Raw genomic sequence first — 18518 nt, forward strand, 5'->3', positions numbered from 1 at the left:
TAATTACCTCTCCTGCATAATGTTTAATACCAAACTGGTGATCTGCCACTCTTGGTTTCACGTAGTAAGGGTTTGTCTGCAGAGGCAGAAACACATAACACATTATTTCACATTGATTATATTTTGCAGCGTGCACACTCAAAGACACTTCAGTCGAGGCAGACTGTATGTGGGTTCTCCGAGGACACACTCATTGTTCCCGGGGCCTGAGGAAAGCCTGCTCACGTTACCGTATTGTGCATGTGCGTGTGAGAGGCTGTGGGGGTGTGACTATCGGCTCAGCGCTTGTCTTTATCAGTGAGTTTAAAGAAGCATTAACTCTCTGTGATCTGAAATGAGACGAGGAGAAGAAAGCGCATATGTCTGCGAGTGTTTTGAAAAGGAGGACTTACGGCATGCCGGCTGTGTAGTTTCTCCAGCAGGGTGTAGTCCGTGCCTTTAGGGAATCTGCTCTCTTCATTGATAAGAGCCAACATGCCCAGTTTCTGAGAAAAGAGAACACTGATCTAAGCACACGCTCTCTGGCTCTCCACACACAAAATGTATTATTATTAACCACAGAGGTATTGTTCATCATGCATTTGTATTTATGCGAGATATTGCCCAAAGGTTATTTTAAGAAGTTGATATTTTTCCGTGACAATGCAGGAAGAGGACTAAGATTGAAGATGCAAATTATTTCAGTAACACTTTAATTGACAGTGTCCTTGTTATATGTTACATGTACTTACTCTAGTAATAACAGTAAATTCTGCATAATTACAAGCAACTAACCCTAAACCAAACCCTATTCCTTACCCTATAGTAAGTACATGTTGTTAATTGATATGACTCAGTACGTAAATGTATAATTACACTGTAACAAGGACACATTAAAATAAAGTGTAACCATTATTTCTTTTTTCATATTACCCTTTTTAGCCACTTGATATGGATGGTCTGATAGTATATTTGGCAAGGAGACATCTTTTCAATTTGAACTGGAACATTTTTACTGTAAAATAACATGCAATAATTTGCAATCTCTAAAACATTCCCTGTTGAATGTTAGAAAAACAGTTATGTATGCAAATTTCCTTTAGCAGATAATGTACAAAACAATTACATTGTGAAATGTTCCAGACCTCTTAGAGACGTACACTACTGTGAGTCTCTTATGCTCACCAAGGCTGCATTTATTTGATCAAAACTACAGTCAAAACAGTAGTATTGTGAAATTTAAAATAACAGTTTATATTTTAACATATTCTAAAATGTAATTTATTCCTGTGATGTCAGAGCTGAATTTTCAGCATCATTACTCCAGTCTTCAGTGTCACATTTTTATGGAAAAGGGATTCTTTGATGAATAGAAAGTTCAAAAGAACAGCATTTATTTGAAATAGAAATCTTTTGTAACCTTATAAATGACTTTACTGTCACTATTGATCAATTTAACGTGTCCTTGCTGAATAAAAGCATTAATAAAAATAAATATCTTATTGACCCTGCACTTAGGAGGGCAATGTTAATGATGAAGAGGGTAGGAAATGATGCAGAGAAGAGACAGGTGCATCCCCTGTATGAGCCCCCATTTACTTTTGGTACCATCTAATCAGCCAATATTTCTGAAAATGACTACTGTAGAGATCGCATTCTACTGGTTATCGACAATTAAACAGTTTATAATGAGCACTGTGGGTGAGAGCTGATTAAAGGTTAAAAGGCCACCTTTTCAATCAGATCCAAACACTCAGCGTTGTCCATCCAATCGATGGCCTCCCAGTGTATCCCCTCCCTGTGTGGAGACAAAAGAGAACCTCTTGAGCAACAGATACACACATAACAACACCAGAAGTACACAAAGGTGGTATTATCCTCAGTGTTCATGTGATGAAATGAGCTGTGACCGGGCTCTGCTGACCCCCCCTCAGCCATCACATTTCAACACAAGAACACAACTGTGTGGGAAAGAGGAGACCCATTCACACATCTGGCAGAGTGCCTCCATAGTGCCTAGTAAGAAGAGGCATTAGTTAATCTGCTATCTCTCCATCACTCTGCCCTAAAAGATAGTGCAGCACAGTCCATGTCATGTACATCATGTCACATACACCTCTGGGACACGTCGCGCCTCCTTCCTTCTATACGATTTCACCCTGTTGTGACCTGAGCTCTCTGTGACACCTGATAGCTTGAAGCTACGTGTCTACAGAGCAGTCTGTGTCGGACTCTTAGGTTTTCCACAGCAGTTTCATGTCCTGATGATGATGTAATCTACGCACGTGAATGCTTAGTCAACTGTGTCCAGTTGTATACACTTATTTATTTTTACATTCTGAACACACTTCAGAAGTCAAGAGGATGATAGAGCTTCTTTTACATGTCTGAGTATGTGTTGTTGTTTGCTAAAACTAATACCTGAAACACACTGTTCACAAATAGTTGAGGCAAACACCTCTAGCTCAGAGGTGCAGTAAAATGTCTTAGCGTAAACATTAGCCTAAGTCGGTTTTCTTGCGTACATTAGCACAAAACAGCCCAATAATGGACTCTCATTTCTCACATGGTTCATTTTCTCACTATAGCAGACATTAGCATTAGTCATATATTTACAGTCATTTCAGGTGAAGTACTGTCATGGTAGAGCAACAGTTTGAAACGACAAGCTAGTTAAAGGTAGCCTATATTTTTATAGCTAGCTGAATAATAGAACATCCAGTTTATCTGCACAGATATTTGATTACCGCATGTGGCAATATTCAGTTAACTAGCAATAAGCATGCATGATTCTCTAAGATTCTCAAGGTCTGAAAAATACATTGAAATGTGTCAGAGTGCAATTCATAATGCGAAACAATCACGCATTGCATTCTTAGAGTGGCCACAAAGGGCGCTCCAGTAAGCACTGCTGTTTTCTACAGTCAGTTTTCTCAAGTCACTATGCATGAGCAGTTTGAAAACAATCTTGATCAATCTGAGTATGTCAGTTACTAACTTAAAGTCTGTTATCATCACAGTAATGCAAGACCTCATGTGCTGAATATGACTATGCACACTTCACTAGTAGGCAAAAACCAGTCCGAATGAATAGTATTTGAAAAATAGTAGACGAAAAGTACCCAGATGACCTAATACTTATGCAGAGATTCTGAAGTGTGCATCCAGTGGATACTTTACAATCCCATGAGGCCATGGGAGAGGATTTATGGAAGGGGGGAAAGCGATGCAAGTGACGTGTCAGTGCATATTTGTCCAGTGTAGTATGTCCAGTTTGCATTTATACAACACACATGCATACTTTGCGACGATTGGAAAAGCATGTTCTATATAAGTTTTTCATCAAATGTGTGTGATTTCAGTACATGTCTGGTATGGTATGGCTTTATGGCCTAATTCTTTCATCTATCTAGTTAAATGGAGGATGGAAGACAGTGTAGAACTATCTAAGCTGGTTTCTAGAGTCAAATTAAGTCAAAATCTAAGAATCAGGGTCACTGGCAGGACCCACCTGTTATATTCAAGCTGCTCCAGGGAGAAGATGTGCTTGTTGAAGTATTCCTGGAGCTTCTCATTGGCATAGTTAATGTTGAACTGCTCAAAACGGTTCACCTGGAGGGGGGAAAAAAAGTCATAAAAACATGACAACCTGCCATCGGCAAGTTGTCTGTCTGGAACGTTTCACCTCAACTCACGAACTCTCACCTCGAAGTTCTCAAAGCCAAAGATATCCAAAATGCCAATGGACTTGAAGTTGTCCTTTCCTTTGATTTTCTGGTTGATTCTGGTGATGATCCAAGAAAAACACTGGGAATACAACGCCATGGCCACAGAGTCCCTGGAATCAATTGCCTTTGGAAAGCAGGGCAGAGACAAATATTAATCCAGAGACATTTTTCCTTTAGTTAGCCTCCAACAGTGCAATTTAAAACCATAAAATCAACAAGCAATGTCTCTGGGGATTATTACAAAACACTAAAATGTCTATTTGCATTTCAACATCATAAAAAGAAACTGTAAGGTTTTGTTGGATTGAATTTGCAGGGTTGTTACTCTCAATAATTGTGCGTGTCTTTAAACGTTTGAAAACAATGCATGTCTTTCCTGATTTATAGCTGAGATTGGATCAAATACAGTGGCCCCAATAAGTATGTGGACACTTAGGCCATATTTAAACCACCCTAATTTTTTCAAATTATACTCAAAAGGAAGAAAAAAATAATTTCTGGTTGTCAAACAGTAGTGGAACATGTTGATCTTAATGTGATGAACTACACCGGTGCTAGGATACAGATACACACTGTGAGAACTGATTTATACAGTACATCCAATAAAACTGACCGACCAGTTCATTTTATAAAAGTGATGAAAAGTGAGGAAGCTCTTGAGAAATATCTGCTTCTGGAATTTCAGTTCAGTTTCAACTCATAAACCCAGCAATAACCCTGAGCTGCTATTACTGGATTACAGAAGGAGAGAAAGTTAATAACCACAAATTAGCCTCTGCTATTCCTAAGAACACTAAACTCCCGTCTATTGTTTCAGCAACACTATAATTCATCAGTCAGAGACACTTCTGCCTGATTCTGAACTGTGTGTTGGCTCCATCAGAAAGACCTGAAAGAATGGCTGTTTGTGCAGGATACGGCCAATGGCAGCTGTTGAGGTCCTGGCCACTGTGTTAGTGCATTATGAGAAAAAGAGGAGGAGGAATAAGGGCCTCCATTAAGACGTGGCCCTGCTTTATGACCGCTAACACAGGCTGGAGTTAGTGGCCATTGTCTTTGTTCATGAAAAGATTGCTTGTGTGTCAGTCACAAAGGCCAGGGCCCTTTAGTACATGCTGGATGAGATTTATGGGATAATGTGGGTTGGGGTCTCTTTATTCTTCGCATGCACACACTTTCATCCCCTAGCTCCATTTTCATTGGTCTAGCTCCCTTTTTCCAACCAGTTTCCAAAAACAAGCCTTTGATTTTCATTCGCTTGACCATGAACTTGCATTGCGGGACAGAAGAATTCTCAAGAGCGCTAAACTCTCTAGTCTCTTGTGTTTACCGTGCATATTTGTGTGGTAGGCTGCCCCCATTAGGCGGCTGCTAACCGCCGTCTCCACACTCTGCCTCTATTGTGTGTTTTCTCATGAGATCTTTATCACTGAGTTATTATAGCAGGAATCCGAGGGGACAAAAAAACAGGAAATGGTACCAAGTCACGCAAAGACACTTTTTACGCAGGCGTATGGGTGTGAGCATGTTTTTTAAATGACAGTCTGTCAGTAAATCTGGGGTGAGTGGGGACGCAGGGAAAGGAACTTGTCTCTGAACACTGAGGGCACAGCACAGACATGTCACGACATGATACAACATGAAGGGTAAAGTAAACACAAAAAAAATCTGTAGCAGAAATATAAAACTTTTTGATTTTTGAATGACAGTCTGTCAGTAAATCTGGGGTGAGTGGGGATGCAGGGAAAGGAACTTGTCTCTGAACACAGAGGGCACAGCACAGACATGTCACGACATGATACAACATGAAGGGTAAAATAAACACACAAAAAAAATCTGTAGCAGAAATATAAAACTTTTTGAAACCATTGCCCAAACTTATTCCAAAATGTAAATAAACAAAGACATATCTCTTATTCCTAAACATGCCAGTATACTATACAACATCATAAAAATGGACGCATGTCCTGGTTCCTTACCTGTTCCACGGTGAGGGGCGAGCAGATTTCTTCTCCTCTAAGGATCATGGACCGCTGTGTCAGAACCTCAGACAGCTGAAAGGAGTCGAGTCCCAGCAGATCACTGACGACACTGACCACTGTCATTCAAATAAACACACTGCATAAGCCTTCACAACTGCGGAAAGTGCGATTATTCATTATTATTAGGTCAGTATTAAACATCCATTAATATCTTATCCTGAGATAATATTTATTATTTTGTCAATATTCATAGAGCATATTGAATCTTCAGTTTCATGCATGTCTTCAGCATATTTTTGAAAATAATAATGAAATGTTCCAAAAAACCTAATTGGATCAATTTGTGACCCGTAAAGATTCAAGTTTTAACCAGACCTAAAACAATTCAAAAGTTTGGGGTCAGTAGGATTTTTGTTTTAAAGAAATTAATACTTTTACTCAAAAAGGATGCATAAATGTATCAAAAGTAAAAGTAAAAACATGTATAATGTTACAAATAGATTCTATTCATCAAATAATCCTTAGAAAGAAAGCAGTATAACTGTTTTCAACATTAATAAGAATAAGAAATGTTTCTTCAGCGCCAAATCAGCATATTAGAATCTGAAGACAAACGCTGATCCGTATCGAACCTCCTTTAGTGGTGATCTGAGCACCCCCTGCAGTCATGAACTCAATGTTGCCGATCTGTAAGACCCCAGACAGCAGCTTGAAGACATCCCGGATCTCTTCCTCTGTGAATACCATCACTTTCAAAGCTTCCTACAGTCATTAAATAAAATAAAACCATGAACATGTCTTTTTCCCCTTATAATACATATTACAGAATAAAAACATAATAAAAGTCTAAATCTGCTCATTATATAAAGCGATCAAGTCTCTTCAGAAAATTAGGGCTAAACCACTCAATTCTTATGGATTAGTTTTACAATCTGTTTATGAACTTTGTTGGACTGTCAAATTTCTCAGATTTCTTTAACTACATTTCATTTGTGGTTCCGAAGATGAACATAGTAACATGAGGGTGAGTAAATGATGACAGAATTTTCATTTTCTGGTGAACTAACCCTATACTTTGTGTTGAACAGTTTACAGAAAAGAGATGATGTGGTGCCCTCTAGTGGAACATTTATTAAAGCCCAATTGCATGGCATTAACCTCTGTATGTTCATGAGACAAGTAACTGTCTAAGAGTCAAGAACACTGTCAAACACAGACCATGCAAAATACTGACTGACCATCACACTATCATAGAGGTGTTTGTCATTCAAGCTTCTGTCTTTCACACAGCCAGACTGGTTGAGGTAATGATACGCCTCGGGAGAATCAGCCAGCATGTACATTTCTGAGGATGAGAACACGGAGTAATATAAAAACAATGGCCAGAGTAAAAGATTCAGCTTATTTAAAGTTTAAAGTGCATAAAAAGCTCAAATCTCACCTCTGTGCTCATGCTTAGCACCTGACAACAATGCATAGAAAATATGATAGTTCCTCTCTCCCGGATTCTGCCGCACAACTCGATTCTGGAATGTTACGACATTTTTAAAGCACAAAGCATTTAATAGGCCAACAGCTGCTCATCTGGAGGTCTATAAATGGCTAAAAAGAAAAAGTAAATAAAAGATACCTTTTCAAGTAAATAATCAATAATACAGCCGCCCTGAATATTTCCACTCTGAGAGAAGTGAAGCTGAATGAACTTGCCAAAGCGACTGGAGTTGTTGTTGTAAACGGTTTTTGCATTCCCAAACGCCTCCATTATTGGACTGGAGTGGAAGAGAAGGAACAGGTGTTAAAATGGAAAGAGATACAACTGTGTATGTGTGCGTGCGTGTGTGTGTGTGTGTGTGTGTGTGTATGACCTGCTCTGTACAATGGCCTGCTCCACCCTGGTGGTCCTCTCTGACAGCGGAGAGCCTGTGGAGTTCTGACTCATGACAGACAGGAACTTCAGCAGCAGTTTGGTGCTTTCTGTCTTCCCAGCACCACTCTCTCCACTGAGAACACACACACAAGAAGAAGCACACAGTAAACACGCAAGCACACCTTTGTCTGTAGTTTTATAGGTCGGCATATTGAAACATACAGTACATACTTAAGTAAAAATACCACAACCGTTAAAAAGTTTGGGGTTGGTAAGATTTTTAAATGTTTTTGAAATTAGTCTCTTATACTCACCAAATCTAAACGGTAATAAAAAATAAAACTTTATATCTTTAAAAATGTAATTTATTCTTGTGATGTCAAAGCTGAATTTTCAGCATCATTACTCCAGTCTTCAGTGTCACATGATCCTTCAGAAATCATTCTAATATGCTGATTTGCGGCTCAAGAAACATTTCTTATTATTATAAATGTTGAAAGCAGTTCATTTATTAATATTTTTGTGATACCGTCACACAGTCTTTGATGAAGTTCGGCATTTATTTTGAACAGAAATCTTCTGAAACATTATAAATGTATTTACTGTCATTTCTCATTAATTTAATGCATCCTTGCTAAATAAAAGTATTAAATTTAAAAAAAAAAATCTTTTGAACTCGTGTATATTTAACACAGTCTCACCCCAAAACGTCACATACTGACGCGTCTTGACCATACGGCAACATACGACGAAAAGGGTACCCCTAAAACGTCCATATGTGACGTTTTGGGTTATGGGTAGGTTTAGGTATGCGTTAGGGTACCGCTAAGAGGCGCTGCTGGTGCGCTTATGTCTTCGTCTCATATGGACGTTTTAGGGGTACCCTTTTCGTCGTATGTTGCCGTATGGTCAAGACGCGTCAGTATGTGACGTTTTGGGGTGAGACCGGGCTGGTATATTTAAACTGTAACACTCATCATAGCCGAAACCCCTACATTTAATAATATCTGCTCCTGAATGGTGAATTTATTTTAGCCAAACTTTGTGAAGTACAGAGTAAGGGCACTATGACTAGTGGGTAAAATTCCCTCTCCATGTCCAGTGAAGTGATTTATTGTTTAACACTTGTTCTGTTTGTAGTTTGTGGTGCCCTTAGAACTGTGCATACTCTCACAATGCTGTTAACTCCCTACAATTTGAAATGTTTCATTAAGATGGCCAAATACCATATAAAGACTTTGCACAAACACCCAATCACTCCAAGCTGCCACTCAGGGTAAAGTTCACACTACAGGACCTGAAATGCTGTGGTGCTCACACTACACAACAAGGTTCCTTGTCATCTGTAGTCGTGTTGTTATAGCAGCGCGAATACTACACAACATTACGCTGATGAGGTACACAAACTTCAGGATATTTGGTCAAGAGGCGATCCCAACCAACAGCGGGGGGAAAAAATCACCAAAAGCTGACTGGTGAGCTTTACATCAAGAGGATCTGATTAATAGTATTCCATTCCTTTAAACTAGAATAATACTCAATGTGATGTGATGCCTTTAAGAGCAGCAGCAGCGTGTTACCTGATGAGCACACACTGACTGTCGTGTCTCTTCCACAGGCAGCGGTAACACTCGTTGGCCACAGCAAAGATGTGTGGAGGTAGTTCACCCAGGTGATGTCTGCTGTACACATCCACTGCCTCGGCGTCATACAGCCCTGATATCTGCTTATAAGGGTTCACGGCCGCTAGGATGGAGCCAATGTTAGTCTGCAAGAATGAACAACAATAAGAACAAACAGGTTTGAACGTACACGGTTTACTTTTTTGATGTTGAACAAAGTATGTATCGAAATGGAAAGTGGGACATTTGAACTTTTCCAGCCCAATAGACAATTTAACTAACCTTGACTCTAACACCATTCACCTGGGAAAAATAATCCATGACAGTATTTTGTATTGTATCATTTATGGTTCTAAAAGTTTCCAAGTGTATAATAATATCTACGATAGTATGTTTTCTCATAGATTGACACTCAAATGAAATCTTTGCACTACAGATTTCCAATCGTGTGTTTATTTTTTAATTATTGTTGGTTTATCTAATAATCTACAATATACCTGTTATGTTTTCTGGTCAGTTTAACATTGTATATTGTGGTTTATGTTAAAATTCAGTTTGACAGTTAAATAAAAGTAAAATGATAACATACATGTTAATGAAAAAAAATCATAAAGCATGAATGGTAAGTAGTTTCAGACTTATAAAACTATCATCAGAGGTAATAGAAATTAGAAGACAATGTATCCACAGAAAAACGGTGAAATTTTTGTAAAACCAGTCGTCATAGTTCTTGGGATCAATTTTTGCTGCATTTATTTCATGCTTATTGTTGATACATGCACATTTTTGCACAGCGTTAAGCTCAGATTAAACCCCATTAAAGCTTCACAGAACAAAGTTATTTTGAGGCAAAAGACTTCTCAAAGTACAGATTGTTCCCTTGTTTACATGAAAACACTGCAATCAAATTCCTATTTCAATTTAAAGAAGATAATTAGTGTGTGTGTGTGTGTGTGTGTGTGTGTGTGTGTGTGTGTGTGTGTGTGTGTGTGTGTGTGTGTGTGTGTGTGTGTGTGTGTGTGTGTGTGTGTGTGTGTGTGTGTGTGTGTGTGTGTGTGTGCATGCGTGCGTGCGTGTGTGTGTGCCATGAGGAAAACAGCTTATAAACCATACTAAGTGATGTTTTTTGAAAAAGTTTTCTGTGATGTGATGGTTTGTGTGTGTGTGCGTGTGTGTGTGTGTGTGTGTGCGTTTTGCAAAAACAACACTTACATAAATAAGGTCCTTCTGGTAGCGAAGAAAGAGGTTGTGCATGATGGCGGCCTCATGTAACTCGGCCAGAGTGGACATGTCCTCCACTCCACTGATGCTGGTGGGATGCATGGGGAAAACCTTTAGCCTGTTCACCTCACCCTGATCCAGAGTTATCACCTTCAACACACAACCATGTCATTATCAACACAAACTATAAAGGGCTGTCATCAGAGGAGCAACTGGGACATTAGTTTTAGTGCTCTCAGATCAACCAGTGCACCAGAGTAAGAGATCTGTGATTTATGCTGCTATGAAGCAACAGTGCACAAGACAGGGCTCATTTACAGGAGTATACATGTGGGCCGGAAGCTTGTTTTACTAATTTGTCCGGGCCTGCTCGATCTTTCTGCCAAGTTGTTTCACATTCCTGAAACCATACCCACCCATGACATCTTCACAGTGATCCTCTCACTTTCAGTGTCCTGAGCACTTCCTCCACGACTTGTCCTCAGAAATCCTTGGACACGATGCATTATGCTGAATCACAAGGCTGACGTCTTCATTGCACACTGCATTTGAACCGGTTCTCTTTAATCTACTTAGCTGACATCGAGGATTCCTTGAGATGTGTTTGCTGAATCATACAGACATTATCATGTGTATCTATTGTAATGCACTGTCATTCATTATTAACTGATGCACAAGCATCCCACCACTAAAGTTGCACACACATCCTACACAAATCTTCAAGTAAATGTCAGAATAATTGTTAATATTATATTAGAAGAGAGATCATTTCTGAGCAGATCAGTAAACATTCACTGTAAAAAAAAAAAAAAAAAAAAGCAAAAAAAAGTTGCTGCCTTAAATTTTTCAGTTGGATCAACTAGGATTTTTAAGTCATTTCAACTTAAATTACATGAGTTAAAAAATTAGTTGAATCTTGTATAACATTAAAAAAGTACTTATTTTGAGTTAAAGCAACGGAAAAACATATGTTGTATTGTTTACAGTGTTGGGTTAAACTACAGACATAGAGACAATGTTACTTATCTTCTTATCCACCTTTTTCCTATATACTGCGTTTTAAATTATGAGAGGAATTTGGGGAACAAATCATTTCAAATCATAAATATGAACAACAAAGAATCCTTATTCCTCAGCATCCTTTTGTTTAATGTTCGATGGTTGAAGGGTGAGTAGAATAATGCATCTTATTGTACTAAGTTTTTTAAAATGCTTATTATTGTGTTCAGAGTGAACCTTTCGCTGATTGTTTACAATTTAATGGAAGTTACTCCCATAATGCGCTCAAAGCGTAGGAAGAATGTGGATAAAAGAACACATTTAAACAGGCTTTAGACAGCCAAAGTCTGCTATATATGCAGACAACGTTTAATTAGTTGTGTTGTTCATATTTAAAGTTAGGACTTTGAACAAAACTGTAGTATTTAACTCCAGCACGGAAATCGCCTAACCTACCTTTAACCAGTAGACGATAAAACCAAACAATCGCTCAAAACACTTTAGCAACTCATTTGGAACACCCTGGCAAAGACCTCTAGTTAAATAAATTCCTTAAAATTGTGTTGAATGTTTCTTTCGAAGCGTGTAGGTCATAGTTATTCTTGTAACTGAGATCGATGACAAATCCATTAGCAAAAAGTGCCACTAAAATACAATAATGATCTTATCATTGTGGCTCGTCAGGCCTGTCTCCAGACAGATGAGATTCATTGATCAGACAAGACAGAAAGGAAACAGCACTTTGGCAGAATCTCAGCCCCAACCTGAGATAATGTGATCTATATGGAGATACGAGACACAAAACCCATAGTAACACCTGAGGCTCTGTTTATCAGATTAAAGTTTCGGGTGTGAAGCAGTGTGAGTTTATTCTAGGGGGCGCTATGACTTTATCATGATTCATTCATGTATAATGAGGTCATTGTTGCATCACAGCTGTGTTAATGTGTTTCATAGTTTACGTTATCGTTGTGTGACGCCTCATCTTTCACCAGACCAGGAATTTGCTCTCTATGGGTCATTTCTCAACACAGAAGGACGCCAGACGCACTTTGGGTCAAAGTTCATGCACAAAGCTCCAGCCACATGATTCATCCGCAAACATCCAGTAAAGTCAAGGATGTTTAATTGAAAAAATTCCCTAAATTCCTATTCATGATATGCTGGCTCCCACCGCTAAGGGCAAACAAACAGCCTGGAGGTTGAAACAACACTCGGTACATGCAAAGTGGGAGGTTTTAAATGACAATAAATGTGTCTAAATCAAACATTCACAGGATGTGGTAAGAGGCAGGGCTTCATTACGTGGGGATGACCAGGAAAATGTCCCTTAGGTTGGTCCGAGTGAATGTCACCACTAAAAAACTATAAAGAAAACTCAATTAAAATATTTTCATTAACAGATCAAATTAAAACCTATATTAAAAAAAAAAAAAATCAACTAAAACCGATGTTTATGACTCTAAAACTAAATGAAAAAATAAATATATTGTATAGATTCTTAATTTTTTTTAAATGCCACTAGATAAGGCGATGAAACCCGAAGCCACAACTTAATTTATGTTATTTAACTTGAGCAGCACAAAAATAATACAATTAAAATAAAATAAATAAACTATAAAAATCTAACAAAAATAAAATTTAAATAAAGAAAAGCTAAAAATAAAATGGAATTATAAAAACTTTAAAAAGCTTTTCTTTTCTTTTTTTTTACTTCAAAACTATAATAACCCTGAATTTAAATTATTAATTTAATATATACACCACCGTTTGAAAGTTTGGGGCCAACATTTTTTTTTTTTTTAAATACATTTTAAAAGTAACATTTTCACTTTTATTTTGATTGGATGCATTAAATTGATCAAAAGAGACAGAGAAGACATTTTAATGATACAAAATATTTATATTTTAAATAAATGCTGTGCTTTTGAACTTTGAAATATGAAGCAAATCAGCATATTAGAATGATTTCTGAAGGATCATGTGACACTGAAGACTGGAGTAATGATGCTGAAAATTCAGCTTTGCCAATTGCCATCAAAGGAAAAAATGACATTTTGAAAACATATTCAAAATATTTTATATTTTACAACATTCCTGTGTTTATACTGTATTTTTAATCAAATAAGTGCAGCCTTGGTAAACATGAGATTACTTTTAAAAAATATTTTAAAAAACCTTACTAAACCCAAACTTTTGAACTAATATAATTATAACTTGAGCTGGTTTCATAAAATGAGACAATTTTTGTCTGATAATCTGACTGTCAAAGCAACATTTCATATGCCTCATCTGATTGTCCTCTGCCGTTGTGTGGCTGTGAACTCACTTATGTCAGACAATATGTAACACAATTAGAGGAATATGACAACTGAGCAGCATGATGGCTATAAAGTAAATACTGAACAAGGGTTTTCTACAGCAACATTTAAAATCTAATGCAATCTATCATAACTGCTGTCATTTTGTACTCAGTTCATGCTGACTGCAAACAAATTGTCATAAATTTTGTGAAAATAAGAGTGTATTTAACATCTATGATCATCTATGCGCCCCAGGTTATAGTGTCCCGCTGTGCTCTGCAAATTGACACATGGCAGGGAGTCAGCTTGTCATAGCGCCATTAGCACATTACAGGCGTTCAGACAGGACAATGGGTGTCAGTGTTGACAGTGTGCCAGAAAACGGGAACATCACCTCTGGTTGCTAAGCAATGGACCATCCCTGGGAGAACTGGGAATCCTGATGATGAGATCATCAATAAAAAATGAGAAAAAACAACCAGTGCAGTCAGTTTGAAAAAATTATGCCCTAGTGTGGGATAAATAAATGGAATTTCCTGGAATTTGTAGGAGTTATTATTTGCGTTCCAGTTTGCTATCACTATAAGATACCAAATTTCCACTTGTTTAGCGGAACTGTCCATTGTCCATGTAGGTTTATCTGTCTTCCTCAGAAGCAAGACTTCCTCATCATGGACAAAGTGATTAAGCATTAGGAATTGTTGTTAATCTTCATTTAAGTTTGCATGACTTGCATGAGAAATGGCATATTCATTCCTGTAAGTATTTTACAACTCAAGTATTAGCATTCAATTAATGCTTTCATGGTCTTCCAAACAGTAAGTACACACACAACATCAATGCACTTACATGAGAACCAACACACTCCCCTAAACGTGCGTGTGCATGTGAAACCATCTGCTAAATCCATTGATCCAGAGTTATAAAGTGCACAATCAATGTTTTCCTAATGTGGCGTTTTCACCGAGGGCAGGGCCGCTGACTGATGCACCAAAACAAGGTCCAAAAAGTATGTTTAAATATAAAACTACGCAGTATCATTTAGGACTGTATTTAAACAAAAGATCGTTTATTCAAGCAAAGATCATTTTATGCTATACACATCTTAGCAAATATATTTTGTAATGACTACGAGACATCACATCAAGGCACTGTCTGCCATCTGTCATTAAAATACTATCATTGCCTTGTATACGCAATAAAATTCAAATTAATTTCATCAAGTTTGTTGTATACTGTATCAGCTTATTAAAAGTAAATAATCTAAATGATCAATTGTCTAGTAACTGAAGGTTTGTAATTAAAAGAGTTACTGGCATCTTCTGTACAAGAGCCCTGCATGAGGCTTTGTGTTCAAAAGACCACACCCTGCTAGCATAGCCTATATGAATATGCATGAGGTGGGTGGGGCCTGATCAATAGGGACGGCCCAGTAGTGAGCAGACACATGGAGGCCAGCTGAAATGGCTCTACTCTTCACAGGAAGCGTTCTTCTCTCAACCCATCCGCTGTACCAGCGCTGAGTCACACCCTGCTCAAAGCAATCCCAGAAAAACACAGGGTCTGCTTTACAAAACACTATCTATAGACTTAGTGAAAGCCAAGAGTCTATTAAATACTGCTGATAATGGTGTTAAAAGCATTTCAAGTCTAAAATGATAACAAAAATAGGCTTATTATACAGTATTAATACATCAGTTACAATCCAGCTTTAAATAAAAATACAGATAATTTACTTTTTTGCACCAAAGACCAAATGAGAGAAACAGACAGATAGAGTGAACCGGCAGACAGACAGTTACATACATAGATACATAGAGCTCTGGCAAGAGCAAGTCACTCTTCTGAATGAGCTCGAGCTCAAGCTTCACCCCAGAACAGTATGTCAGTGGAGTGTCAGTCTCTTCACACCTCACTGAACTCACACACAGCCTCCTGATCTCTGTTGGGGCATGGATGCCACAGTAAGCTCGCTAAATAAAACATGTGACGGGGTCCCATGCACTTACACTTTACTATGCAGTTTTACAAGCCAGACACTGCAATGCATGCCGGGAGTCTAACTGTCGGTTTGGGGTGTTAACAGTTCGAAATGAGAGTTTCATTTCATTTTTCATTATCTTTAGTCGGTATAGTCTCTGAATACTTCTTTATGGTCACATACTGTGCTTGGTTGAAATTGGCCTAAACACAAAATTGATCACCACCACATTGGAAGTCATTTATGTTAAAATGCCCTTATTATGGTTTTTCGAATATTCCCTTTCATGCAGTGTGTGTTCTGCAAAGTTGAAAGTGCATGATAAATAAAGTAATTGTCTTCCAAAAGAAATAATCAACTCAGAACCGCCTAAACGAATCGTCTGTAATTTGAATCCCACTGCGTGACAGTCACTAGAAAAGACATTTGCATAATGGCCGCCTATGATGTACGTTGTCCGCCCGCGAACAACTTGACCAGCCCACAAACCCGTAATTTTACTGACGACTGCTTCTCAAATCTCAGAGTTCATCGCGGGATTCGCAAAACACTTGCTCTTGAAAGATGGGTCAGTACCCAGTTTATTTGGACCAGCTTGCTCCTCAGAATCACAACCTGTAAGCTTGAATAATTATTAATGAATATATTTTCTACCGGATGTTCAGAATACATAGTTTTGTGTTTTAGATTATTATTATTATTATTACGTTATTACTGTCTTACTGAAATACTTCTGCTAAGCTGCTGTGGGACACCATTACATAAAACTGTGTCTATTAATGCAGATTGTCTGTCGTTCTTACTACTTTGAGTATAGATAAAGGATGGAGCAAGATTTGTTTTACAAACGTGTATGTTACATCAGTCATTCACGTAAGTGCTTGGTAAAATTTACGTCATCGTTACTGTCTTTACAATGTGTACATACGCTGAGGACTGAGGAAGCCTCCTGAGCTGAAATTCAGTTATGGTAATAATAACTGATATTAACCAATCACAACAGACTGGGCCATCTGGCCAATCAGAGCAGAGCAGGCTGAAGGGAAGGAGGAATTTAGAGAGACTGAATCATCTGACCAGTCGTTTGAGAATTATAGAAAAATGTGGTGATGTTAAATGTATATTATGAGAAAAAACATTTTTTTTTTACATTTGATGCATGTAAACCTGTTGTAGGAGACCTCCAAAACAAAATTAGGGAACTTTAAAAAAACATAATAGGGGCACTTTAATGCATGTAGAATATAAGAATTGCAGAGTTTGCATTAAATCTGGAATTGAAAAACTGCCGGTTTAAGCAATTATGGAAATACTCAAGTATTAATCTATGGAAATAGTAATCAGTTTGAAGTGATTTAAATGTGGAATAGGAATAGTAAGAAAGAAATTAATTTGCACTGTATGTTCAGAATGACACACACGATTACTAATAAGATTACAAATTTGTATAGCAGCTTTCCTGTCGCAAGATAGTCCATACTGTATGTTCTGTTAATGATATAAAGAATCCAATTTTCTGGAGATTTAATGGAGATTAAAAATTGATCATACAAAGTCTGCAAGAGATATTTAAACATATGAGCTGAACTGTACAGTATATCACAATTCCTAAAATTATGTAGGACCAGAACAAAGCACACAGGCTACATGTTGACACACATCTGATAAATATATTCTGACCTGCATTCTTATTGTGCTTTGAGAACAGGATTTCCTCCAGACACAAAGCTTTAACAGAGGGCCATACTGATTAAACGCAGTGGCTAAACTCGGCTTCCTTATGGACATTCCTGCTATTCATATCAAAAGGTCTAACTGTAGTAGTGAGAAACTGGAATGAATTCAAACCGTACTTTACCTGCAGGACCTCACACAATTGAAGACATTAACAGTGAAACGTTTATCTCTCTCAGACAGATGGCCATCCGATTTATTAAGAATAAATGCCAAAAACAATGGCACAAATAAAGGTGAAAGCTCTTAAAGAGAAATGAAAGTTCTGTCATCATTTATTCACACTCTTTAATATAAAAGGAGAAATTTGAAACTTTTTTTAATACAATGAAAGCACATAGTGACCAACATCATCTTTTGTGTTCCACGGATGGAAGTCATACAGGTTTGGAACTACATGAGGGTGAGTAATTTTTTATTAAAATAAAAGTTCACAGCAGGCGGTCTCTCTTACCTCTCCATAGTCTGTGGTGAGGATGAGAGTCCGGTCATCACAGCAGCTCACAATGGAGGGAAAGAGCTGCTCCTTATCCCGCACCCACACACGAGCTCCCTAAAAGACAGACAGACCATATGAGACATTAAATACAAAGAACAGCACACAAAAAAGACAAGCTCATTAAAGATCTGACCTAAGAAGACTTCCTTACTATTGCGGCTGGTACATAAATTAAATATGCATGTATATGGATAAGACAATATTATGTGCTTCTAAAAAGAGCTGAGAACAGAACAAGATGATACAAAGAGGATATCAGTCAGCAATTTCAATTGATCTCCACCACAGCCCAACCCTTAAACCCCATCATGGTCTTTCCATCATCATCATTAAAGCACCACAGCCATTCCGTCTCGCTACGTTTTCATTTTGTAGTCATACAGTGGTGCATTTGACTGGTAGAAAGATCCCTCCCAATGGGTTTAAACACACATTGTGGGCACACAGGCAGCACAGAACACTATTCATGCCAACAGCACATGCTGCAAACCAAAGTAAAGCCCTTTTGACAGCACCAAACCCTGTACTTTGAAAAGAGGTGGTTGTTTCTCATGTCAGTTTTATGAAGGGGCCTTTGCTTGTGCACTCGCCTCTATGATAGGG

The 18518-nt window shown here is 37.9% G+C and overlaps 1 protein-coding gene across 1 annotated transcript in view; it reads right to left on the reverse strand.

The window, feature by feature from the left end:
- myo10l3 (myosin X, like 3) overlaps window positions 1–17965 on the reverse strand; it is a 51732-nt gene extending 33767 nt beyond the window's left edge. Inside the window, exons 1-14 of the mRNA XM_079880840.1 lie at window positions 17871–17965; window positions 10391–10549; window positions 9137–9324; window positions 7555–7689; window positions 7320–7458; window positions 7131–7215; window positions 6928–7034; window positions 6322–6451; window positions 5687–5805; window positions 3685–3831; window positions 3491–3591; window positions 1711–1777; window positions 393–485; window positions 8–76 (exon numbers count right to left, since the gene is read on the reverse strand). Coding sequence (XP_079736966.1) covers window positions 8–76; window positions 393–485; window positions 1711–1777; window positions 3491–3591; window positions 3685–3831; window positions 5687–5805; window positions 6322–6451; window positions 6928–7034; window positions 7131–7215; window positions 7320–7458; window positions 7555–7689; window positions 9137–9324; window positions 10391–10501 — 1491 coding nt within the window. The 5' untranslated portion in view covers window positions 10502–10549; window positions 17871–17965. The remainder of the gene's footprint in view (window positions 1–7; window positions 77–392; window positions 486–1710; window positions 1778–3490; window positions 3592–3684; window positions 3832–5686; window positions 5806–6321; window positions 6452–6927; window positions 7035–7130; window positions 7216–7319; window positions 7459–7554; window positions 7690–9136; window positions 9325–10390; window positions 10550–17870) is intronic.
- Window positions 17966–18518: the final 553 nt, after the last annotated feature.

The sequence above is a fragment of the Squalius cephalus genome (assembly GCF_949319135.1).
Source record: "Squalius cephalus genome assembly, chromosome: 9".
Taxonomy (NCBI): Eukaryota; Metazoa; Chordata; class Actinopteri; order Cypriniformes; family Leuciscidae; genus Squalius; species Squalius cephalus.